This window comes from Strix uralensis, chromosome 19, assembly GCF_047716275.1.
Source record: "Strix uralensis isolate ZFMK-TIS-50842 chromosome 19, bStrUra1, whole genome shotgun sequence".
NCBI classification, from domain to species: domain Eukaryota; kingdom Metazoa; phylum Chordata; class Aves; order Strigiformes; family Strigidae; genus Strix; species Strix uralensis.
Genome location: NC_133990.1, coordinates 14,350,089 through 14,376,393, shown reverse-complemented (window position 1 = coordinate 14,376,393; position 26,305 = coordinate 14,350,089). Strand labels below are relative to the sequence as shown.

Here is a 26,305-nt window from a genome sequence, read left to right as displayed (position 1 = left end):
AGGGCACGCAGCTGTCCTGCTGCTGCTCTCCCCGGGACTTGCAAGCCTGGCAGAAATATGCTGTTCTATTGCACACAATGCACATGTTCTATTAAATACTGCAAAATGTAGTGTTAATATCTGCAAGCTCTAGGCCAGCTGGTTGTAGGTATTGCTCCCCAGTTGTGTCATCACTGCAGAAGCGTTGAGAGTGTTTGCGCGGCCGGGCCGGGAATCTGACGTCAGGCTGGAGAGGGGCATGGCCATCGGGCTGGGCTACAGCATTTGAACCCTCTCCAGGACTGCAAGGAGATGAAGAGCCCAGACATCTCAGAGCTGCAGGAGACATCTTTCTAATGGAAAACACATCACCAGGTAAGGAGTTTCGTATTTCTCTTTTGTTAAGTGAAAAATTATACCTAGGGTGTTTTCATGCAGGGGTTGGGTTTGATGATAAATTTTTTCCTTATTTTTTTAATACAGTGTTATGCTGAATGTATAAGAGCAGTATCTTCCAGCTCTGCTCTCTGACAAACGTTGAGCTTTGCATCAAAATATTTAAGAGGCAAAGGAGCAAAAATATTCTGCTTTTCTGGGTGTGTGTGTGGATTTTGATTCTTGCTGCTGATGTACTTTGGTTTTAGGCAAAGAGCCACAGATTGAGTGCTGGGTCCTCCCAGCTAATTGATCCCTCCCTTCGCTCCCCCTCCTCCAGCCTTGCTATCACCAATAAAGGCTTCTAAAAACACTGACCCCCAAATTTCACTTCTCTGTATGAATTAAAGTGTTGAACTTTGATACAGGGCAGGATTAGAGCTGTTTTTCTCCAGAGCAGGAAAAAAACCTGTTTCAAAACCTGTGTGTTTTAGAGTAGAAGCAGTACAAATCTGTCTCGTATATATCAGGAATTAAAGACAGGGCTGCACAGGGGCAAGATGCAGTTTTTATATTTGCAGTAACTGGCAAAACGGGGAGGGCACGCTCACCTCTGTGCTCCCCACGCACAGGGATAAATCATTGGCTCTCGGAATGCCGGCAGCTCCTCTGGGAAGCACGAGATGCAGCTCACATTGTTCTCTCCACAGCCAGCATCGAGTGGGTCCAGCCACTGCTCCCGAAGAGCAACTTGCCTTTAGGAATCTGTCACAATATGCTCCATTAAGTTTTTGTTAGAGGGGAAAAAAAAAATCTGAGGAGGTGCCAAGTGGGAAATCACTGAGACAGTAAATAAATGAAGTGGTTATAAGGGACACGCCTTCCTGGGACAACCTTTGGTATAGCAGAGCTAGACCCAGGATCCCAGTAAAAGTTACCACTGGGATAACAGATATCACGAGGATAGATATCACGAGGAACACACTCAGGAGTGTGTTCCTGGAGAGCAAGAAGTTTGGGTGCATGTACTGAGCCCTCAGGAGGGAAATGCTTCCAGAGACACCCAGTTTGACAAGTGATGCTCGTAACTGGATTAAATCTTTTCAAACTCTGTTGCCTCCAAATAAACCTCTGATGTTTGTTTTTGTCTTCTGAATCTGAGGTTTTGAAACTCAGGTCTTGTAGAGGCATCTCTCCTACTTACATTTTGTGTCTTTCGGTGTCTAACTGAAAAGTTCTCCCTGATGAAGTTCGTGCAGCATTTGTAGGCAGCATCACTTGTTTGAATTTCTGGCTTCGTGTTTCAGCTTCCAGTGGTATTTGCTTCTTGCTCCACAGGCAAAAATAACATTAAAACTGGTAGAAATTTAGCTGGAATTTTCCAAAAAGTTTTAGATTTGCTCCATTATTTTTTAATGAAGTGTTTGTTACGTCTGTAGATATTCAGAACAGTTTTTACAAGACCATCATCATGTTTTCCATGTTGTCCAAACACTCCAGTGTGAACCTTTGTTTACTGCCTCAACACCCCGGGCTGGGCTGCTGCTTTCAGTTCACAGTGGCTGAAATCCAGACCTGGGCAAAAAAGTAGCACTTCCTAGAAATCCCTTCCTAAATTGCTTTTAACCTTCATTGTAGTCTGCGGTGGGGAAGCATGGGAGAAAGCTCCAGGCAGGGAAAGCAGAGCACTGGGGAGATAAGCCTGTGCTAACAGTTGGAGGGTAAACAAGGATTCTGGATCCATCGCCCCTGGAGTACGCAAATATTTAATTCTTCCAAAAACAAACAATGAAGGGAACAGAGTAGTAGAAACGTTTATTAACTCCAGCTGCCCAATCCGCGAAATCAGGAAATAATGTCCAAGGGGAAAAGAGTACTATGCGTTTGAGGTTGCTTTGATTTTTGCTTTCAGCCATTTTAAAGGATTAAAATACAAAAACATGTTCTGAGGTTCCCTCCCCTGCTCTCCTTTTGAGAAGGTCATGAAACCAGTCACCCTGAAATTGCTGTTGTTCTTGCACGGGATATTTGCTGCTTGGCCACGTGATCCAAATTGGAGCTGAAATAAATATTGCCCATAAAAATATCCCAAATAAATACTCCCTGCTCAGTATTTAGGAGGCTATAAAGAAACACATCAGTGTTTTAATGCTGCTCTGCTCTAGCTATACTAGAGTCATAATTCATTATATTAGCATTTGGGTGAAAACAGAACAAATTGATCTCTCACCAGCCTGCTTACGGGAGAAGGTGGCAGCATCTATTTTAGGCTACTTCTAGCATCTAACCAGTGTTTCTAACTTGGCCTCCTGGGTTGCAGCTGCCTTCCCCCTGTAGAAGATGTGGGGAGAAGGGATGTATGTAATGGGGATGTTTTAGGGTCTAGTTACAACATCTAGAGCAGATGAGCAGTGGCTTTGCCAACAAACCACATGTCTAAGGCAAGACATAAATTCACTGTAAGAACTGCAGCATCTGAGGCTCAGCTCAGATGTACAGCATAAACCAGAGCTACTGCACTTACGAGCTGGACTTGATGCCATTGCTGCCAAACATGGAGATCATGTATGTTTTAAGTATTTTGAATAACTGCATAAAAAGAGAAAATTAGAATTTATATCTCCTTTCCTCTACATGCCATTCAATCTTCTCACATTTTTAGTACAGGACAGACTGGCTTTTCTGTTGTTAATTTTATGTAGATGAAGAATCAAACTGTAGCCATTTGAATGCCTCATTCTACAGAGCCTCTTTGGGATGAAGAAGGATGAATCTGTGCATGTGGAAGAGGCAGCTGAGTCCAATGATGCTCTCTGTTCCCTTGCATGATCTTGGGCTATTTCATCTGAACTTCTCCTTGATTGTCCAAACTGTAAAACGGGGAGGAGTTCTTAACCTTTGGCATGTTATTGGCTTCATCTGAAGTGGTGTTTACCCAAGTAAACGTATTAACTTCCAGACATCTGTTTTATTCTCAATTATATTATTTTCTTTCTCATCCTAGGTGGGAAAATGCAGGGGATGTTCAAGAGAGCCTCAAAAATATTTCAGCAAACCCGTGCTCTACTATGGAAAAATATTCTTCTGATGTGGAGGATGAAGACAGAAAGTTTTCAGGCAAGTATCAGTTCTTCCCAAGGGAAGTTAGGATTTCCACTACAAAGTATTTTTACGTTGCATTGTTTTTATGCTAGGTGATATATGAGAAGCCTCAGCTGGTAATGCGGTTCTCTGGAAAATGTCAGCAGTTTCACTTCTTCCTGTGACACTACAATATCACAGCATAGTAAGGGCTTGTTACAAAGCTGGCTTGTTGCTTTTGGTTGTTGATCCCATTTCTGCACTGTCCAGAGGAACACAATGTCCAATTCATGATTACGGGTGTAAAATTATCAGCAGACCTTGTTGGCTCCGGTACTAAGAAAACATGTTTTTCACTTGGAACATTCCTCGTATTTTAAAATTATTACACCTGTGAAACAGCTCTTCCTCATTTACAGAAAGAAGGCATTCACGGCTGGAGGAGCTGGGCTGTGGAGCCCGATCAGGGCTGGATGAGAAGGTCCTAGAGGACACTTACCACCCAACCTCCAAGTCACTGGGCTACCCCTCACCTTTGCATTTCCTTCCTTTCATTTAGGAATGGATTACATTGGCGATATTTCTCTTAATAATACAAACATCATCAACTATGATATTCCACTACCCACGGCAAGAAATTCCTTATTACTTCCTTGGCCGATTAGATGACCCAGCCTTCAACGCTACGGGAGTTACACTCGCATACACACCTGTAACAAACACCACCAGGCGAATAATGAGCAAAGTGGCTTCGGATTCTGCAGTGACGGGTAATGCTGCTCTTAAGTCCTTGTTACAGCTGCATTGTCTGAACCGACCCTGATACAGTCCTCTCTCATTGTGGTGGGGGGAGAAAAGCGTTTGGACAACCCAATTTCACAATTTTTGAGGATACAAATTGTGGCTGATGACCATTTTCCTCTTCTTGCAGGACTAATCAAAGTTTCAACTGTGGTGTTTTGTTTGGTTTTTTTTTTTTTTTTAATGACAGGTATAATAATAGAAGAGGTGGAAGATGAGAAAAAACTGGAAACAATAGGAATTGTGGAGGAAGATATTATTGGTGTTGTTTTTAAGGATGACTTCTCCTACCATCTCAGATTTCAAAGCTACAGTGTGCTGTCTTCAAATGATGCCTTTGAACACATCGGTAACAAAATAAATGAAACAAGAGAACTTGATTTTACATTAAAAGATGCTTAGATGGATCTCTGCTGCCATGTCACTTGGAAGGGATCGAGGGTGTATGTGCTAAATGCTTCAAGAAAGACATTAATTAGAATTTGAGGGTTTGTTCACTTAGAAGGAAACAAATGCCAGAGAAAAAAAGTTTTTAAGACCACACACACATTATCCACAGTCCTTTTTGTCCGTCTACCTTCTATGTCTTACCACGTCAAATCACGCCTGGAAAATGAGCATTGTGTGTGCACTAATGTACTTCTAACCTATAGTCCACGGACATATATTTTATACATTAACAAGTAAACCTACACACACATTTGTCCACATTACTACTACTTTGACCAAATGCACCCCTATTTGCTGACTAAAAGTAGTGAACAAATCAAAAAGTAAGCTGCTTATCAGATAAAAATCAAGTGAGTTCATCAGTTGGGGGGGGGGGGGGTGGGGGGAAAGTATTTTGTTAAGAACTGGTCTTGGAAAATGGAAATGGTGGAGAGCCTATTTACTGTCTGCACAAGTCAGTAGCTCTTTGCAAATGTGACGCCAGCTCCAGGATGCTCTGGATTTCTTAGAGGTGCTCCTCTCCTGCCCTCAGCAATGGGCACATTTACGGTCGCTGTTGAGCCTGGGCCCCTGCCAAAACAGGCGAGCTGAGTGTGGCTGGCTCTTCTGCACCACGAAGACAGAGTTGATGCCACATCAGGTGGCCCATGGAGCCAAAGTCACCAATTCCCAATACCACGTTATTCTTGGAGAAAAATGGCTGCTTCGGGAAAAAGACTGAGTAAAACTAAATCTCGAGTTCCTGACTCTTAGGTCAAATACATTTTCAACCCCACAATTACATATAAGTATATATGGAAATATATAGATAAAATTCTTCATTTTTTTTCTTTTCCACAGATACCTGCTTCAATTTTTCATCGAGTTACTGCAAAGTTCCATCGTACTGGTATGCGGGTTTCCTATCAGTGCAGTCCAGCATTGATGCAGCAGTCATAGAAGTAAGTATGATCATGATAGAAAATATGCTTTCTGTTCTTTCTAGTTATCTGTAAACTTAAAAGAAATAACCGAACAAAAAAACCCACCAGCAGGTGCATTAAGTGATCATTAACTACTTAAATACATAATGTAATTGAAAAGTTAAAAGACTGATAGATCATTCTCATGGCTCAGGGCGGTGTTAGTGTTTATAACAAGGCAACACAAAAAAAAACTAAATATTTTTTAAGTGGTAAATAACCACTTATAAATGTAACATTGTTATTGACAAACTAATCATTTTAATGCTTATGAAAACCTGTTTGTTCTGATGTCAGCTGTTTCATTACAGAAAATCAAATTAATGGCTAATTTCTCTAGGTGAAAACAAACCATTCCGTCTGGGAAGAGATGAAGTCAATTAGTGGCATTCGTCTGAAATCACCTTTGATCAAACCTGTGTATAAACTGGATTATATTTGGTTCATTATTTACATTATATTGTGCTTCTCCCCATATATGTACTTTTTATCAGTGAAAGTTATAAGAGAGAAAAAGAAGCTCAAGGTATTAATGAGAGCAATGGGTTTGCAAGACATCGCATTCTGGTAAGTCTCATAGAAATAAACTGTGTAACTACAGGAATTATATTATTGTATGTGTATAAGAAGTATACTAGCTTGCAGGATGGATGTGGGTCTGGTACCACCGCTCGGGTGAGGAGCAGCAATTCCCCAGACGCCAGCAGCAGGCATTTGCAACCACCTAACCAGATGTCTGGGCTCTTTGAAGCCAAGTTTTGCACGTTGCTGGAGCAAAACATTTGCTGCTTTTCTCTGTGACGCACCGTTTGCTGGAGGACCTCAGTTTCCAAGCTCTCACACAGGATTTTTTTGTTGCTGTTTGTTATACTTAGCTCTGCTCTCCTTCCCCATAAAGAGAAAGAGCACTCTTCATGTAGCAGAGATGCTTGTAGCAAGGTTCTTGGGGGTGAGGTGTTGCTTGCCTCCAGGAAATGGGTGGATACACGCAGAGAACACAAAAAGCAAAGAAACAAAAAAATTTTGGAGAAAATTGTAAATGATGAAGCACGGGAGGGATGTAGGGTCTATCAAAACAGGCTTTCAAAGCCTCTGAGCGTGAAGTATTTCACATGATGAGGAAAAGCATAAGTGATTCTGGCTGTAGAGCCTCTGCTAAGATGCCCTGTGGCTCTTTGCTGGCATCGTTACATCTGCAGAAGTTTGGGTAGGTGCAAGACTTGGAATTTGCACCTTTCTGGACTGGAAACTAAATGGAAGTGTACTTGGAATTAGGAAGTATTTGAATTAAAAAGAGTGTATCTTATATTGGCTATGTCATGGCAAGTGCTGTCATGTACAGAGGCAAAAATAACTGTGCCTTCATTTGTAGGTTATCCTGGAGCTTGCTGTACACCGTTTACATTTCCATAACTGCAAGTCTGCTGACACTGATCACGATTACAGAAGTCACCCATGATCACAACTTTTTTGAAATATATTTTTTTTATTTCTTTTATGGCATAGCATCTGTAAGTCTGCTTTTGTGTTCTTAAATGATGCACAAATTTTCCATTTCCTGATTAAAACATCTGCGACTCAAAGACTACAGAGTCCTCTAGGGCTGAGCATTATATGAGAAACTAACAAAAACTTCACTACTGGGATTTATTGTTATAATTCATACGCTAATATATCACTGCTATCACATTTTGGGAGATTCAGACTTGAAATCAGAGTAAAGAGAGGTGCTAACACCAGCATTAATGGGAAGGCTGGGGCTGCCTCCTTGCATCCAGCCTCCTCGAGAGGCCAAGAGGGATCTGATCTGTCTGCCCCTATAGACCTGCCCTAAATATCAGAGCTGTCTGCTAAATGATGCAAGCCTTGTGCTGTGCCATGTCCATCTGTAGGGGACAACTGAAACTCAACTGGGTTTCTGATTTTGCTTGTTGGATGTTCATGCTGGGTTTTTTAATCACCAGCAGAAATGCATCCTGCTAACTAGTGTTTTTCTCTGTTGCAGATTCACTTCTGTTTCATGCTCAGCTCGTTGTTAAAGCAGCCAAATATTGCCAGTTTCGTGGGATTTGTCCTTCACATCATCTTTGGTTTGCTGGGCTTTTTGACATTGTTTGAAAAGCTACCACAGTCTTTGGAATGGATTTTAAATCTCTTCAGTCCTTTTGCCTTTGCAGCTGGCTTCTCAAAGGTATGGTCAAATTAAAGCCAGCACATCATAAAAGTTGAGCCCACAGTGCTGCCAGATAACAGTAGCTGCCATATGTAATTCTCAGTGCCATAATGACCCAATCGCACCCCTCAGCCCTAGATGCTTTGTAAAAAGAAATCTTGACTCCAAAAAGTACATGCTAATTCATAACAAATACAGTTGGACTGTCATGTGCATCACAAATTTGACCAGCTCTGTATATACAATAAATTCTGATCTCTGGAAAATTATCACAGCAGTGGGGTGTGTCTGGTGGGTACCAAGATCTGCAAGAACCGTGAGGTCTTGAAGTGCTGCCTTAGCAAATACCATGTGCATCACTCTTCTCGTGTAGTAACTTCTGCACAATTTTGAATTCAGTTTACTGAAGCACTTCTGATACTTGTGGTCATAATAAAACGTTGCCTTGTTTAGAAACAGCACCATGATCATGAGTGGGTGTGGGTTTCTGGCAAAAACAGTCATGATGACACAGCAGTGACTCGCACGTAGTGTATCTGGCTAAAGGAAGTGTTACATCTGACTTGTGCTTTTTTTTTTCCTCCTAGATAGTAAAATTGGAAAAATATGGACCAGCCTTTTCACCAGAATTGTACCCTTTCTTTAATCTGTACATCATACTGAGCCTTGACAGTGTCTTGTATTTGCTGTTGGCCATCTACTTTGATAAGGTTTTGCCTGGTAAGTAGAAATGTGAGAGAAAGAATACAAATTTCTTTGCATTTTTCTCTATAATCCTATCCCCTCATAGGGAGAAAGTTGCCAAAGGGGCCGTGGGATAGAGCTGAGAAGACTGTAATCTACATGGAACAACAAAAAAGCAAGCTGGTCAGGTTGTGGAAGGGCATCTTAACAGCAATCAGCCTTGCCACGTTACATCAGGGGGTGAAAACTAGATTTTCTGTATTGCTCAGAAAAAGAATGGCTGGGAAGAATCTTGTTTTCCCAGAAGCTGGGTGCATGTCGCTACCTCATTTGGTCCTGCCTCAAAATCAAGCTCCAAAAGGAACGTTAAACCCTGCAGCGAGTCACTGAGATCCTACTCCAACAGCCCTAACCACTGGGTTTAAAGGGATGTTGTAGGACTTGACCTGATTTTCCTGTATGCTCTGGGCCAATGCCAACGAGTTTGTCAGTGAGGTCTTTGCTGTGATTTACAGACGTGGACGAGTGGACAACTTATATTGCAGAACTTACCAGTCCTTCTACACTGCTGAAAGCCTGTATTCTGCAGCTAAAGAGGAAGAGATGGCTGGACATGGCGTTTGTCAAAGTTGAATTGACAGATAGCAGGTTTTCGTTGATGATTCACCTTCTCTGTTTCTGAATTAGGCAAGTACGGAGTACCACATCCCCCTTCATTCTTCCTGAGACCGTCATACTGGTTCAAGCCCAGGAGTGGGTACGTGGGGCTGCGAGCTGGCAGCGAGAGCAGCCACGATCCCATCTCCAGTAATAACACCGAGCCGATGCCTCCAGGCTTCGATGGGAAGGAAGCAATTAGGTAAAGACTCCTGTAGGCATGAAAAATATAACGCTGCACATTGTAATTGACTCTAGAGAGCATAGCTGTATTGCACTGGTAAATGTTAGACTCGGCCATCTAACATGCACAGATAAGCTGAATGGCAAATATGTGAAAGGGAGGGTTTGTTCAGTGTTTCATTCCCCTCCAGAGCTGGATTTGAACATTTCTTGGATGTGGTGCATCCTCTGTGCCAGGGACCAACTCGCTGCCCCGTGCTTTCCTCTTTGCAGAGTAGCAGCAGTGAGTCTGTTCCCCTTCGCTGTCACCTTTAAGAACACTGTGGATGGAGTGTGCTGCATAAGATACTGTTATTTACATCCTTACCGGGCTAGTATGGCCCATTGCTGTTGCTGCCCGTTGCTTATTACTAGAAAGCAAATATAAATACGCTAAAATAATAGCTAGGTCATTCTTCTAATTATATAACCACGTGTTATCTCATTCCCTAGGGCTTCCTGCTTCATTCACTAAATGTTTATTGAGTTTGACTTTGAAACTTTTTAAACATCTTTTAGAAAAGTAATTAGCTAATTCTGCTGGATCAGTTTGAGGAGAAAGTTGAGAAATATTCTTCCAATAGTTTTTCAAAGGTTATTTTGAGGCAGAGGAAACATGCCAAAATTGTGAGATTCAATAGTAACAGCTTGCTTACTTTCCTTTAGACTAAACAATATTAAAAAAATATACAAGAAGAAGGGCAAGACAACTGAAGCTTTAAGGGGTAAGAAAAGTTTTGTAATTCTTTTAATGTCATTTTTCACTAGATATGAACCCAAATGCCTCCAGCACTGTTAAAATACATTATGCAATGGTTATTTCTGCTGGAGTAAATTACTGGCAAATTTCTACCAGGTTGTTATCTTCCTGTTCACTCCAGGAAAATTACTATTTATTATTTTTGCAACAGCAGAAGTGTCCTTAAAAGCTGTGGTTTTGCAGCTATGACCCACTCTAAAAATCCCTTTTTAAACCTCCCTTTCAAAATGTAAACTATTTTGGGCAAACAAAACTTGGTATTTTGGTTCCTGGCTACAGCCAATTCTGCTGTCACTGGCTGAGCCGTGTTCTCCAAGCTCTTGCACGTCTGCCAACTGCAAGTATGCAAGTAGTTGGGATAATCAAAACATAGTAGTGGGATATTTGTTAAATGCCTTTATTTAACAAGAACTCCAAGTGACAGTGAAAGTATTGATATGGTCTCAAAGGTTTATATTGAGTAAACCCAACAACCCACAAAAATCAAAAATAAGTATTTTTTTAAAAGAAGAAAATGAGGTGGCTAAGTCTGGCTGCTTTGAAATAACTCTTCAAATTGCACACGCTGGAAAGGCTCTGGGCCTCTTCTCTTTCTGTGGATCTCTCTTGAGCCATGCTAAAATGAAAGATTATGAACCTTGCAGAAAACAGAAGTCAAAATTTTTTAAATATCGAAATTAATAAACTTGTTCCCTCAGTTCAATCAAGACATGACTGCAAGTTCCTTACTAAGTTTAGTCCTAACTGCTGAAGATGCAATCCATGTTTTTGGATCTGTGTTTTTGCCTCTCAGCTTCAAAAGGAATGTCACTCCTCTGCCGTACTTGGCAGCAAGCCACAGGTACAAGTCTCTTTCTCACAAAGCATCCTAATGTTATCCTATTTCTATTCTAGGTTTGTCCTTAAATATATACGAAGGCCAGATCACTGCATTACTTGGTCATAGTGGATCTGGAAAAACTGCTCTCTTAAATGTGCTCAGTGGATTTTCCAAGCCTTCAGCAGGTAAGATGATGGATCTGAAGGCTGAAGAGGAGAAACTGTTTGTTTTTTCAAGTGTAAGGGGGTAAAGATGCAAAAACCCAAGTTTTCCCTCAGTCATTCAGTCTGGTTTGTTGTCAGGGCAGATTGCTTCTTCAACGTGAGCTTCAGGGCTAATGCATCCTCTGTGGATACGCTCATGTGTGCGAGCATACACAGCCGGTTAGTTCTCCATCTGGATGGCCTGATGTTTTCCATGAGCTGCATACCTATAGGAAAAATGTTTTAGTTCTTAAGGGAGAAATTTGATGGTCTGAAATATTTTTGAGTGGTATCAAAACTTTGGACAACACAGAGTTATTTTGCTTTTTTTTTAAAAAAACACTTGAGAAACATCCCCGATGATGGAATTAATGTCAAAGGTATGAACACAAAGCAGTTTGCTTTCCCCTTGGGACTGGGAAATACTGTGTAAAATTTGATTCATTCATTCCTGTGTACAGGTTCTGCAATGATATACAACTACAAAGTTTCTGACCTATGGGATATGGAAGAAATTCAGGCAATGGTTGGGATTTGCCCCCAGTTTAATTTGCATTTTGAAGCCTTAACGGTGAAGGAAAACTTGAGAACTTTTGCTCATATCAAGGGGATTCAGCCGAAGGAAGTAGAGCAAGAGGTTGGTGTGTGTTTGTCAGTCACTCTGTTTTATGGCATCTTGGACAGTCTGAGCTTTCTTTATCAAATATTATTGCAGCATCTTGTTCTATGGAAATTACAACAACCCTAATTTATGGGAGAAGTGTTTTATCAGTTCTTTCCTATCCTCATGCTATAAGAGTTAGAATTCAGATTTGCAGTATTTATCTCTAAGCAAAGCCATTTAAAATAAATAAGTTTTAAATCTTGAAGTTATACTCTCTTGTACTGTGTGTAGCCATTTATGAATTAAAATGTGACCAGTGCTTTGGAAATCTTGTCTTTGCATATTGCCAAGGTGCAGAAAGTTCTCGCGATGTTGGATCTCACCAACCTTCAGGACGTTCACGCCGATACTTTGAGTGGGGGACAAAAAAGAAAATTGTCTCTTGGAATTGCAATTTTAGGGAATCCCCAGGTAGGGACCGATCGTATTTACACAAAACATGTACTGTTTTAGCACATAGATTTGCATTTTGACTTGGCACACAGACATTTGTACTTTTCCTCTGGCACTCCAAGTCTGCTGACCTACTCATTCACTTGGCTGCCAGAATGCTTGAGGAATCTAGGAATAATATTGTAACAGAAGAAAGAGCAATAAAAATGGCTGATATTTGAGGATGAATTTTATTCTTAGAGTGAGATCATCAAAAGCATGAAATGAAATGATGTAAACGCGGAATTGCCAGGTTGGACACGTGGAGATCTGATCTTGTTCGCCTTTGTAGGTGTTGCTTTTAGACGAGCCGATGGCTGGGTTGGATCCCTGCTCCAGGCACCACGTGTGGAGCCTTCTGAAGGAGCGCCAGGCTGGACGCGTGACGCTCTTCACGACCCAGTCCATGGAGGAGGCCGATGCTCATGCTGGTGAGCCCAGATTTTCACAATGTGGTTGGCAACGGTTTGCAAACAAGCCCACGGTCTGTGCTCGCTGGACACGTTTTGTCTGATAGTGACCACCCAACCTAGGCTGAGCAAAGGCTAAAACTGGACTGACATGCCCCTCCAAGCCCTTGCCTGTGCTCTGCTTCAGGATGAAGCAGTTGCATATTATCTGGATATACCACTAGCAGCACCCACACAAATTAGTGATATTGTTTGAATTAATATCTCTCCTGTTTCCTTATTACTCCTGGGCTGCATGGGAAATTTTCCACAAGCTTGTAAAAATGCATAATTAAAAGATTAACCTTGATGCTTGGGAGAAAGGCAGCGGTTTAAAAAGAAAAGAATCTTCAGCACTGGCCTGGTTTTAGTCCTCTCGACTTCATTATGAAAATATCTGTTGAGTTCAGAAGGAGCAGTGTGAGGTCAGTTTACTGCGCTATTGTAAATCCCCCCTAAATCCTTTGTATTCCTACCTCCTTAGATCGGAAAGCTTTCCTCTCAAATGGGACATTACAGTGTGTTGGCTCATCTCTGTACTTGAAGAGAAAATGGGGAATTGGCTATCACTTAAGGTAAATCCTCTTCTTTTTGGTCATCACTCTTTTTATGAAAAGTTTCTAGTTGATGTATTTTCATGTAGAGTCTGTGTCTCTATAGAATTTCTATATAAAGTAATAGAAATCTTGACCATTCATTTTAGAAGGCTTCTGAGGCTGCCAAAAATATCTTGCTTTGGATAGCAAGCTGTTTTTCTTTGGAACCCAATCCTGAGAGCTCTGAGCATGTAGCTAAAATGACTTTGCAACCTCCTTCACAGCCAAAGGGGGACTAGAGCAAGATGAATTCCTATTTCCACATACTCTGTGGTGCCAGAGTGATGTACAACAGCTTTAATGTGAAGTTGATTTTCTTTGGATTTTAATGTCTGTGTTCTTGGTTTAGCAGCACTGGCCAGGATGATTATTGTTAACCTCAACTATTTCTTGCATGCATGGCAAAACCAGGGGCACTGCAGATGTCTATAAAAATTCCCATTGAAATGCTGCCCAGGTTTGGAGGTTTCCCTATGGCTTGAGGAACGACTGCTGGCTTTGTATTTTAAATGGATGGTGCGTGCATTTTTTTTTTCTCATTTAATATTATAGCAATTGCTTTTTAATACAAACAGAATACGCATAAATGACCTGTGTGACCCTGAGCTCACATCATCCCTGGTCAGACAGTACATCCCCGATGCTGTGCTCAAAGGACAGAAGCAGGGCGAGCTGTGTTATACGCTTCCTCTGGAGAACGCTGATAGCTTCCCAGGTAAGAAAAGCCTGTTGTTGTGCCAGGGTTGTAAAGGGAAACCAAGTGGTGGGAAAAGCAGAAAGCAAAGTTGCTGTGAAGGGAATAACTATATTCCCTGATCCATACTGCAATTAGGAAGCCCAGAGCTGCATAAACATCAGCCTTAAAGAAAGCCTCTAATGGACATGCTAATATTAATAATGCAGATAAACAAAAGAAAATCCAACTAATCTACAAACCAAAATCCACTGAGTCTCCTCTGGTTTCAGGATGACCTTTCTCCCACCAGAAAGGTCCATGGTAATCAAGAAGTCTGCATTTTCCACTACTTATCTCTGAAGAGCATGATAATTTTGCCATGGTTTTTAAGTTATGGAGTTTAATAATGTGAATGCTAGAACATAGTGTTAATCATGTTAGCCTGAGTTTCTGCTCAACGCTAGCTTTGGTTGCTGGGCTGAGTCTGGTTGTTTCTATCCTGCAGATCTGTTCAGCCATCTCGAGAGCAGTCTGTTGCAGGGGGTTGTTAATTATGAGGTTAGCAGGACAACCCTGGAAGATGTTTTCCTGAAGCTGGAGGGCGAGGAAGCCATCAATCAAGAAGGTAAAACATTGACTCCAATTTGTGAGTGCGGTATGATTAAGGTTCCACATATACATATGTTTTAATTAAATATCTAATGAGTTTCTGTTAAAAGTGAATTTTGGTAGTTTTTGGTAGGTCAAGAGTTGCAGTTGTATTCAACTTTCCTTTAGTGAAGAATGTCGTCTTGGAGACGTCAAGATGATTCAGTCTTGACTTTCCACAAGCTTTTAAGCACAAGAATTGAAGACTGATGTTGGAAAGGTGTTCGCCTTTGAAGGCTATACTGCCCAGACCAGGAGGTGGGACGGGATAAACTAGACAAAAGGCATTTCAGAAGGCCAGTGAAGATATTGGATATGTTTCCATATGAGCCAGGGTTCAGCCAGTCTGAATTCACCATTGTAAATTATGTTCTGGATAAATTATGGCCCCTTTTCTCTGCCCTTGTTTCTTTTCTGGGTAAAAAATAAAAGCGTTTCTCTATTCAGAACAGAATATTCTTGTTGATTGTTTGCAATTAAAACGCGTCCTTTGAATGCTCTTTGTGGATAACAGTATTTCTCATGATGAACATACAGAAGACAGAGACCTGGAGGAGTGGGACCAAAGCCACCTGGCATTTTCTGAGCAGGAGAGGGTGGCAGTGAGTGGGATGGCGCTCTGGAGGCAGCAAGTGTGTGCCATGATGAGAATTCGCTTCTTAAAACTAAAGCATGATGGAAAGTTTCTCCGGTCCATGTAAGTATGAGAGCGCTTGCCCACTCTGCAGCCCTCGTGCTTGGCTTGGTGCTTTGCAAAGGATTTGATCATTCCCTTGAGTGACTGAGGGAAGGCTTAAATACTGATGGAAATGTTCAGAAGCAGAGAATTAGGTCGAAAATGATTAAAAACTGCAGTAATAAGGAGAGTTGGAACTTACTGGTAGAGCTCTGAATTGCTTAAGTTTTAAATTTCCCCTTGTCTTTCTCAACATAAACCACACAATTAAAGGTGGAGTTCCCCCGGACCCGCTTATGGTCTGTTTTTCCATCTAGATTGCTGTTCTTTGGAATATTTATCCTTCCAATAATGACACTTTTCATTGGATTTCAACTGTGGGACAGCTCCAGTAACTGGGAAATCACGGCTAGCTTGTATTTCCTTCCCACTGAAGCGAAAATTCAAGATAAGTCGACAAATCTTCTCATCTTCAATGATACAGGTGAAGAAGAACGTGTGATGTTGATTCACTTTCTGCACCACTCTGAGTCCTCTTAGAGTTGATAGATCAACCTTGCCTTACTATTTCTGTACGTTCCTTTATATATTTGTGGCTTTGGGAGGTATTTTCTTTTGAGCAAAAGCAAAACCAGTTTTAGTAATGATAACTGCGTAGGTGATACTTAAAAGAGTAATGAACCAGGCAAATTAAAAAAAAAAAAAAAGCAGTAAACAAGTGAAGTAAGGAAACATATATTGTGTTTAACCAGTTTGATTAAAATAGAAAAAGATAGAGAAAATATAAGTTTGCTTAGATTCTGTATGGTATGGGGTTTTTAAACATACCTCTGCTTTGCAAGTGGGAACTTGTCTATATGAAACTGTTTATATTTAAAGGAAAAAACTCTAATTACTCTAATTTCTGTTCCTGACCTGATTTCAGGATCAGAAATTGAGGATTTCATTGCTGCTTTAAAGACTCAAAACATAACCCCAGAAATAACTCATGAGAAAAACGTCACAAGCATTCCACTATACAATGGAGCTATAAAAATATCCCTGGAAGGCAAGGTGAGGGGTATTTTTTTCTTCTTTCATCCTGTATGTCAACATGATTTTCTGAAATGTGTTTAAATGAGGCGCAGCGAAATACACACACCAGCAAAAGGGAGAATATTTGTTGGACATATTAAATAATATCAGTCGTCCTGTTTGTGGGAAGCCAAGATTATATTTGGTTCTTTCCACTGTATGCTTCTTTAGTGATCTTTAGAGAAAAGCATTAACGCAAGTCCTTTGCAGTTTTCTCCAGAAATTGTTGTCTTCATCAATCATTTTGCTCATGGTTCCACCAATAAAGCTGCCTGATTGCCTTTGTCATTGCTTTTCTCTAAACTCCTCACTGCAGTCAGCTGCTCCTCACACCTCTTGCGGGCATGAAGGTAACGTCTTTTGCTTTTCCATCTTCAGAGCTACCGATTCACGGTCATGTGTAGTGCAGAGCCCATCAACTGCTTCCCCGTGCTCGTAAATATCCTCAGCAACACCTTCCTAAGGCTCTTCAATTCCACTGCACGTATCCGTGTCTGGACGGAGCCCTTTTACAGTGTGAGTGTCCTGTCTGCCTTGGTGAAGATGAAATGAAATAGCCACGCTGAAGTGATAAGGACTAGAGGGGTTGGAAATCTGGTTGGATGAGCAACCGCCAAGGGGTTGGGGTCAGTGGTCCAACTGCTGGCCAGTTCCTGGGGGCATTGCTCAGCAGTCAATACCGGTGCTTATTTAATGACAATTTCTTCTGCAGTGTATAAGAGCTCTATGGGATTTCAGTGCCATAAGATATTTAATCTTGCGCTATGTGGCAATGTGGTAGGAATACAACAGTGATACTTGCAAACCCCACCTTCCTTCAGCATTTGGCAAGAATCAGCATCAAAAAGATGGTCTCTCTCCTCAATAATTTACAGTAATTCCAATATTTTTTGCAAATTCTAAGATGCTAAATGCTTGCTTTATGGCCTTGTTTTGTGTTCTTAAACACAAATGTCTCACTATTAGTCTTATTGCTCACTCGTGTGTTTAACCATTCTACGAGCATCAAACTAGCCAGATTTTCCCTGAGCAGCTGTTGATTACTGATGACTCTGAATTTCTCTTCCACAGACACAAAATCCAGAATTAAAGAATGATATTTTCTTCATCTCTCTCAGCTACATGCTGATTTTGGCTGCTGGTTTGTCCCCTCACTTTGCAGTGAGCAGCATGGAAGATTACAAGGTAAAAAGCACGTGCTGACGGTGATCTTACACAAGAAGTGAATGCAAACGCAATGTCTCTGGAGCACAGCTCATGTACCGGTGGGCTGGCTGGCATTTCTAGGTAGGATGCTATTAAAAAATATAGCCACATGAACACAGTGTTGTGCCAAAGCACATTACCCTGCATCCTGGGGAATCGGCTGGGGCTCAGAATGGTTTGGATGTTAATAAAGATTTTGGGGTCAGGAGGAATTTTGATTTTTTTTTTTTTTTTCCTTTTAAGAATGATGTGGTTTTAAACAACCGTAGAACTAAGAAAGAATTGAAAGTGCTTGGAAAGCTCAGCCAGGGAAGTGAGGAGGGGGGGGAGTAATGGAGAAGGGAGAGGAATGATGTTTTAGGCTCTTCTAAATCAGCTCTTTTTTCCCATTTGCTTTTGCAGCTCCAGGCTCGCACCCAGCTGCGTCTTGCAGGGCTCTTCCCCTCGGCATACTGGTGCGGGCAGGCGCTGGTGGACATCCCGCTCTTCTGGACCCTGCTGTGCCTCATGTTTGGGTTCACAGTGCTCTTCAACCGCATGTGCCCCTTGCAGGCCAGCACCGTGCTGCCCCTGGTGAGTTCTGTGCCTACAGGAAAACAGGCAGACACAAATCCCCCTCCCTTGCTTTGTAGTGAGATTTTGCTTTAAATATTTTAATCAAAACAAACTGCTCCAGGGAGGTTTTCATATATCCACACCCATCTCCTTGTCGTTGACATCAGTCTCTCTCTCTCCAGATAATTTGCGTCACTGGTTATGGAGTATCTCTTGTCCTCCTCGTCTATTTAATTGCCTTTAAATTTCGCATGGGACGAAGTAATCGTTACATTTGGTCTTCCATCTTCATTCTGGTAAGTGAAGTGAATCTTCGCTCTGAAGTGTCTGATTTACACATTTTGCCGCTTGAGGTTTCATTTCAAATATACTGATATTCAGCAGAATAACCCAAATCAGTGACAAATAGCTTATTTTTTAGCAACAATACATTAATATTGGAAATACTTTTCCTACTTTATTCCAGGTGAATTTCATTCTCTATATGTTCAGTGACCTACACGAAGCATTTTACTTCATCTTCTCTACTTTGATTCCTGTGTTTCCACCGCTGGGCTGGTTGATGTTCTCTACACCAGTGAGTAAACATGTCCTACTAAATTCAGTAATGGTCCTAATAGTGCAAACGGGAAAAGCAAGAAGCACTTTCCAAATTCCCTGTCTCAAAGTGCCAACTGTCACAAAGAGAGAGTGAGAAAAGATAACAGGAGAAGAAAAGGTCCAGGCTGGTGAGTGAGAGAAGAGACCAAGATTTGACTTGTTAATCCTTTGACTAGGATATTTCTAGTTTATTTACAAAAAGCTGTTACGATGACTGTATTTTGGCAGCTGGGGTAGCATGGGAGGGGAAGGCGGTGGAGTGGGAAGAGCTGAAGGGATGCAGTGAGCAGACAGAAGGAGGTGAAAGTACTGAGAAGAGAGAAGCAATGATGGAAAATGTCAATCTAACCTGCCTGCTTTGACCTCTGAATTAGCCGTAGCCAAGGAAGCCACAGCTCTTTGAGGCAGTATGAACCCCCAAAAATAATTACACATCAAAGGCCCTTTATTCCATTCTGAAGAAAAGCTAAGCATCCCTACATCCCACACTTATTCTGACCCTGCACCAAGGCACACCATGTTAAAGAATTTTTCTGACTGACTGATATTTTTTTTTCTTATAGCGTTTCTCATTGTTTCACAGTAGCCATCTTGAGTCATGGAATAACATCTTCGTAGCTGTCTTTGCAGTAAGGAGCAATTTGATGATGGGTGTTTTGGAAAGGGCGACTGTTCTAATGTGATGGACTTGCACTGGGCTTGTATAACTCTCCCCATAAATAAAGCATGGGTTTATGTGGTCCAGGTTTCACATTAAATGTTGGCAGGGGAGGGACATCCAGGTAATCATGGGCTTGTGTCTCATGTGACCCCTGGATGCTGAATCATATGTGCAGTAATGGTGGGGGGATTAAGTGGTGCTCATGTAGAAGGCAGTGATATTATTAATCAAACAATCAGTCTAATGCTGCTTCTACAGAAGAAACGTGATCTCTGATCCTGTCTGTTGGGGTGCAGATTATCTGAGCTAAAACTGCAGTATGAAATCAAGGCTTTTGCAAACAATCTGCATATGAGATAGAAATGTGTGTGAAACACCAATTTACCTTCTTCCCCTTTTGGACCTTTTCAATAGCTGAAGAAAATGAGAGGGGTCCCTGGATCCCCTTATAATTAAAATTGATTGTGTTGTTATCTTGTCTCCATACAAACCTAACTCATTTTTGCTTTTTAGCCTTACATCCATTGTGTGATTTTTGCTTTCCTCCTGCGCTGTTTGGAGATGAGAGGTGGAGAAGCAGTTATGAGACTTGATCCCATCTTCAGGTGTGTCCTGGGCAGCCGGCGTGCCTTGCGAGTCACCGTTATCCCAGCCTGCGGGGTGGGCTCGGTGCTGCACGGCCAGGCAGGACCCTCCTGACTCACCCCTGAGAGCAGGAGGAAGGGAGGAGTAAACTTAAAAACATTTTGCAATGTGTGGATAAACCCCATATTTTTAGTTTTAACCAGTTTATCTGGAGGGGAGGAAACCGAGAACAAAGGGAGGATTCCTCTGGGTCATTAGCTTCCAACTTGACTTACGGGAGTTTCCCTGAGTGTGTCTGGAGGCAAATTCCCACCCAGTGTGTTGCAATAGAAGGTCAGTTGAACTACTGTATCCTAGAGAGAATAATAAATGTGATTTAAGCTTTTCTTTATTAAGCTTCATAGCTGAGGTTTCAGGACATTTCACTACAGCTGGCTAAATTAATAGTCATGAATTGAAATCCAACATTTTAACTCCTTTTTAAATATGTCAGTTTGCTTTCTGCAGGACAGAGACTTTCCCTAAATCTTCATCAGGCTGGGATCGTCTGCTATCTGCTCTCTGCTTATCTGTCGCCAGCAGCATGCGACTGACCACCTAAGTCATGTGGGAGAAGATTTGTAAAAAATACTAAATTGTCAAACATTAACAAATGTGACTCAGCAGGGATTAGATGCCCAAATAGCTTTGAAAACCTGCCCCATGTATTTTAATTCTCCTTGAACAGATTATTGGCATGTGTTGAGCAGGGGACCACCAGTCAATACTTACTGATGAAGGAAAAGCTAAAGCTGACCTTTATTTTCTCATGCATGCCAGTGGGATTTTTTTTTTTCTCCCCCCATGAATAAATATTTGAGCTGTGGAACAGCTCCCTGAATTCAAATAAATTTTGTGGGGCACTGCACTGGTGCTGCACTGGGAACAAATTTGTAAACCCAAGCGTTTTTGGAAGTGATTCCTGGTGACACCATCTCTCCTCCTCCTCATAGGATCCAGCGGAAGAGAGCGGTCACCCGCCAGAACAGGGACCACCCTGGGGAGGAGTCCCCAGAAGTCCAGGCGGAGAGGGAGAGGGTGAGGAGCATGATGGCCTCTCTGCATCAGGAGGAGGTGAAAGCAGCCTTCTGGCTTGTTTTCTTTTTCATTCTCCATCTTCAGGTCTGTCTCTGCTTGCTTAGCTCATACATTTATTACTTACCAATCTGATGTCCAAGTGCACATCTCACCATCCAGACCACAGTCTCCCTGGCACCAGAAGGAGTTTAGCTGGCACTATATTTTTATTCCCATTCTGCTTCTTTCCTTTTTTTCTGTTGCTCTTTGATTTTTAATTTAGAAATGTTCTCTTTAAAGATTCATGCTTAATGGCAAGAACAGATGAGTTGTCTCATGGGATAGGAGCAGAGTTTTTATTTCCCACTTCATCTCTTCACAGGAGTCGGTTATTGTTGTCAACAGTTTGCGCAAGGAATATGAAGACAAGAAAGCCAGTTCCATCTTTAAGAAAAAGAAGAAAGTTGCTGTCAAAAACCTCTCTTTTAGTGTCAAAAAAGGTTCAAGTATTTTGCTGCACTCCCTATAAATGGCTAAAATCTGTGAAGGTCACATTTGGAGGCCATATTTTTGTTAGAATTTTCTTGTGTGCAACCAGACCCAACACACCCGGGCTCCTACGTTCACAGTTTTAATTTATAGGGATAAGATAATGAACAACCCTTTTTCATACTGTACTTTCAGATATGGCCTAGAACACAGGGAAGAAAGTCTTACTAACAAAAATTATTATTAACAGTTCTTACATATTTGTTCCAGGAGAAGTATTAGGTCTGATAGGACCCAACGGAGCTGGAAAAAGCACAACTATAAACATGATTTCTGGAGACATAACAGTGACTGCTGGGGAGGTAGGTGATTCCTTTGGAGCAGCTGAGAGGATGACCTTGATGCTTTTATAAATTAAGGATGTGGTAAGGCGAGCTGGCAACACAGCCCTTAAGGAATTTATGTACATGCAACCCTGAATATTTACAGAAGTAAGAAGAAAGTGTTGATTTACTAGAAGCACATTGTAATTTTCATCAAAATCAGTGTTACAGACTTAAGGGTTTGAGCTACACAAAATCTTTTGTGTGCATTTGAAACCATCATGAAATTTCACAAGCACTGTAAGAAATGTTGACATCTTAAAAAAAAAAAAAAAACCCAAACCCAACACGCTTCATAAACAGCCTTGCAAAACCAGGAAATTGAAAACGAATGTGAACAGGGTTGGGCCAGCAACAATCCATCGCTTAATTATGTGTTGATTAATGACATGTGCTGGGGGAGGGGAAATACCATTGCTGTTACAGATTTGGGACTGAATGTTTGAAATAGAAAAATATTACTAGGAAAAGATAGTGTCATGTTGGTACTGTTACCCAGTTTTATGGTAGTATATACTGTTTGGTTCTGTGGAAACTCTGTCCTGGATTCAGGTGAGCAGAAGCCACGGGAGAGGGGGATGATCGCTCCAAGGATGCTGGCCCTCCTTTCCCAAGTGCTAATGAGGTTCCTTATAACACAGGAGAAATCATTTCCACATTTGCAGGGGGTTCATTGTTTCACCCCAGAATTACAGACTACAACTACAGGGACGCGTGTGTTTGTGCAGGTGCTGCTCCAGGGCCGCGGTGCCGTTGCCTCCTCCCCCGGGCAGCGCAACCCGGGGTGCCTGGGCTGCTGCCCGCAGCGGGACCCGCTCTGGCCAGACCTGACGGTGCACCAGCATCTGGAGGCGTATACTGCTGTGAGAGGGATGAGCAAAGAAGATGCTGCTGTGAGCATCAGCCGGTATGAAGCCAAATGATTTTAGCTTTTGGTTCTTCCTCTCTTCAGAGATGCAGGACAGGGAAAGGTTTTCCTGCAAACAAACCTGGCTAGTGTGATTAAGAGACAACACCTACGAGGCCTCTTTACGTTGGAGAAATGGGATCTCCTTCTGATGAGATCTTCTACTTTATACTGTTCTCAATCCCTTGTTAATGAAGCCCTAGTTTATCTAGAAAACTTCAGAAAAAAAATTAAACTTGCTCCAGTTCATGGCCAGTTACATGAGTAACTCACTTCTCCCATTAGCTGTGCTTACTGTCTTGAGTTTCTACAAAAATTCCTAAATTTACTGTCTGAGCTAGGAGTAAAATCAGCAAGTATCTCAAGGTGATGCATATCAGCTGAAACAAATATGTTAGTCTCTGGTTTCTCAGTACCCCCGACCACAGCATTATCAAACAGAAATGGTCATTTCAGTATTTTTCCTTTCCTCACAGCATAGAAAAGGCCTTGGATCTCCAGAAGCATTTAAAAACCCCAGCTAGGAGGTTATCTGCTGGAGAAGCCAGAAAGGTACGTGTTAGATTTGTGTTACTTGAGCAAATCCTGCTCTTTCTTCCTTGAATGTGGTGCACAGGAAAACTTTGGCAGTGTGGGTTCCTCACATTAGGAACCTGCAGGATCCCCCCTCTCCTCTTTCCCCACTCTCTTGCATTGTGTTTTTAATAAATGCTAACCACAAATTGGATTTACAAGGTAATCACCTGTCCATGCCCTACCACATGCATCTGTCAGTAAATAGGATGGAAAACCACTTTTAGGTCTTTGGCAGGCTTTGGATTTTGGGGGAAAGCTGATTTGGGGAGATAAAAGTGATAACTAAGATCACCCGAGATGGGTTTGTTTGAATCCCCGTTCCTTCTGCATTTTGGAATCCAGAGCTTCATCTTGTAAAAGATTCCCAGGGATTAAGATGTAGCAGGACAACCCACCAGTTTTGCAGGAAAAGTAAAAGCAGACCTGACCTGACCTTGTTGTCTTTCCCATTTCAGCTGTGTTTTGCACTGAGCGTCCTGGGAGATCCGACGGTGATGCTTTGGGATGAGCCATCGGTGGGCATGGACCTGAAAGGGCAGCGCCGTATGTGGTGAGCAGCCCTGTTTTAGCAGAACTGAGATGTAACAGATTTAACAGGATGGGTCTTACCCTCCCTATTGTAGCAGCCGTTGGCCAGGCAAAGAGGTTCATCCTCGGTGGCAGAGTACATCTATATTTCTGTTTTTCCTAACGCACAGGGGATGGGGTACCACTCCCTAAACTCCTTACTCAGTGGGCAGCAAGCCCTTGCTAACCATCAGATGTAATCTTAATGGTAGTGCACCCAAAAAAATCTGAGTAGACACCAGCTGAACTCATGCATTTGGTACAAAAGACAAAAATTCCTGTTTTCTTCAGAGCAAGAGAAAAATTTATAGGTAGTTCTTCCTTTTCATCATTCCCCCCAGCGCTTGTTCTAGCTTTTCATCAACAGTTTGCACTGAAAGTGAAAAATTTGGAGGGATGCTGACATGACAAATTGCAGCATAGCATTGGCATCCATAACTCATCTTTAAGCAAGATGACTGAAGTCTTTTAAACAGTCACCCACTTTTTTATAATTTTATCATTTCGGTTGGTTTTTGGAAGGAACATAAACCAGGAGATATTCTTTGGCTGTTCTTGGGAAGTAACTGTGATCCCTGTGTTCCCAGGAAGGTTATTCAGACTGCTATGAAAAGCAAGGAGCGGGCAGCCATCCTCAGCACGCAGTACCTGGAGGAGGTGGCGGCGATGTGTGACCGGGTGGCCATCCTGGGCTTGGGGCAGCTACGGTAGGTACCAGGGTCAAACTGGGATCACCAGGATGCCACCTGACTTTTAGTCTGGGGTTTTTTGGGGTTTGGTTTGGTTTGTTTTATTTTCTTGTGAATCTAACAGAAAATGTTGGTTTGGATTGTCCCAAGTGTGTAACAACTGTGAGGAGGCAGGTTGTTTTAGCAGCACAGTATAAACACCTGGTGAATAAGATGACGTACATCTGCTGCTCATATCCAGTGATCACTTTATTTGCTGCTTATGATGGTTTGAGTGCTGTTTTCACTCCTCTGCAGGTACATCGGTTCGCTTGAGGATCTGAAAAGTAAGTTTGGCACAAGTTACCACCTAGAAGTCAAAATGATGGACATGGGGCAAAGCGATGCTCTCCACGCCGAAATTCTGCACCTCTTCCCCTGCGCGGCTCGGCAAGAAAGGTCACTGCCCCGTGGGCTGCACACCCAGCCTGGACTCATGCTGGGATGCTCTGTTGCTCCTACTGACCTTGCTCAATAATTTACCCGGGAGTACAGTAATCCTACAAGCACCCCTAAACCTTGGTGCTGAGTCACGAAATGATAAATTCATGGGTTTTTATTACTTTTTCAGGACTTCTTCTTTGCTCGTCTACAAGATACCAATGGAAGATGCACTACCTCTGTCGCAGTCTTTCTCCAAGCTAGAAACAGGTAAAAGGAAACAATCAATTAAGTAATAAGATTGCTTTCAAATTGTTCATATGGATTTGTTTTTTAAGGATGCCTTCTCCATCCCTCCACAGCTAAACGGAATTTCAGGCTTGAGGAATACAGCTTGTCATTGCACACTCTGCAACAGGTATGCTGATGTAGGAGTCACAGGTTAAAAAGTACCTGTATAAAAAGAAATAACCCTTGACCAATGTAAACACTGTCAGTCCTTGGCAATAATGGGGTTGTTTCCACTGTGGCACATTGCAGGCGTTTGTAGACCTCACCAGGGACCTGGAGGAGCATGACCTGGATACAGCATCAGATGGGGTTGTGGAGCAAAGACCACTTCACCCCTGAGCCCTTGGAGCCACGAAGGAAAATACTCAGCGTATTTCATCAGTGTTACTGATACATGTGATGGGATGCAGCCCTAGGACTTGGTTACCCATGTCACAACACATACCACTCTGCAGGTTTTGTGCCTCACAAAGAAAAAAAGAATTATTATTTTAATAAATAAAGCCTTTATCCTTTGACAAATTAGTGCCTGCCATTCATCTGTACCCCTGCTCAGACTGAAGATTTGCTGTGCTGCGGAATAATCCTGCCAGGATGAATTGCTGGTCCCAAGGCAGCGAGGTGGGCACTGGGGCCATGCATGGGGGCTCGGTCGTTGGAGAGAATCATGTGCAAGCTCAAAGGAGGTTCTGAAACTCTCATTCATCTGTGGCGGGAGGACACCAGGGCTTTGGCTTGCTCAGTCCCGAGAGCATCCTTCTGGCTGGTGTAATGTGGCCAACGGAGGTGATGTTTTCTGGTGGAGGGGTGTGGGGTTGTGATTTGACCCAAAAAGCTGGTGTTGCTGTCTGTTCCAGCTCAGGTTACCTTGGCCCACCTCTGCTCCCCACCACTGGGGACATGGAGAGAGGAAAGGACTCAGCAGTCCCTGGAGAAGA

General features: G+C 42.2%; 1 protein-coding gene across 2 annotated transcripts; it reads left to right on the top strand.

Annotated features, from left to right (window-relative positions):
* Nucleotides 1-264: 264 nt before the first annotated feature.
* LOC141952108 (ATP-binding cassette sub-family A member 9-like) lies at nt 265-25,889 on the top strand. Of its 2 annotated transcripts, XM_074889150.1 has the most exons (39): nt 265-354; nt 3,359-3,471; nt 3,995-4,205; nt 4,427-4,585; nt 5,527-5,627; nt 5,989-6,215; nt 7,021-7,159; nt 7,654-7,839; nt 8,409-8,541; nt 9,193-9,364; nt 10,051-10,109; nt 11,039-11,149; nt 11,629-11,804; nt 12,123-12,242; nt 12,556-12,694; nt 13,197-13,287; nt 13,884-14,023; nt 14,490-14,609; nt 15,170-15,329; nt 15,626-15,792; nt 16,234-16,361; nt 16,761-16,898; nt 17,454-17,567; nt 17,991-18,161; nt 18,326-18,439; nt 18,610-18,720; nt 19,307-19,372; nt 19,918-20,009; nt 20,982-21,102; nt 21,428-21,545; nt 21,805-21,896; nt 22,646-22,824; nt 23,301-23,376; nt 23,856-23,950; nt 24,555-24,674; nt 24,954-25,094; nt 25,267-25,346; nt 25,439-25,494; nt 25,617-25,889. In XM_074889150.1, the coding sequence occupies exons 1-39, from the start codon at nt 336-338 to the stop codon at nt 25,704-25,706; spliced, it is 4,845 nt and encodes a 1,614-aa protein (XP_074745251.1). In that variant the 5' UTR covers nt 265-335; the 3' UTR covers nt 25,707-25,889. The 2 variants fall into 2 exon arrangements, with proteins under 2 accessions (XP_074745251.1, XP_074745252.1); XM_074889151.1 differs by lacking the exons at nt 265-354; nt 3,359-3,471; nt 3,995-4,205; nt 4,427-4,585 and having other exon boundaries at nt 5,526-5,627; nt 6,143-6,215.
* Nucleotides 25,890-26,305: the final 416 nt, after the last annotated feature.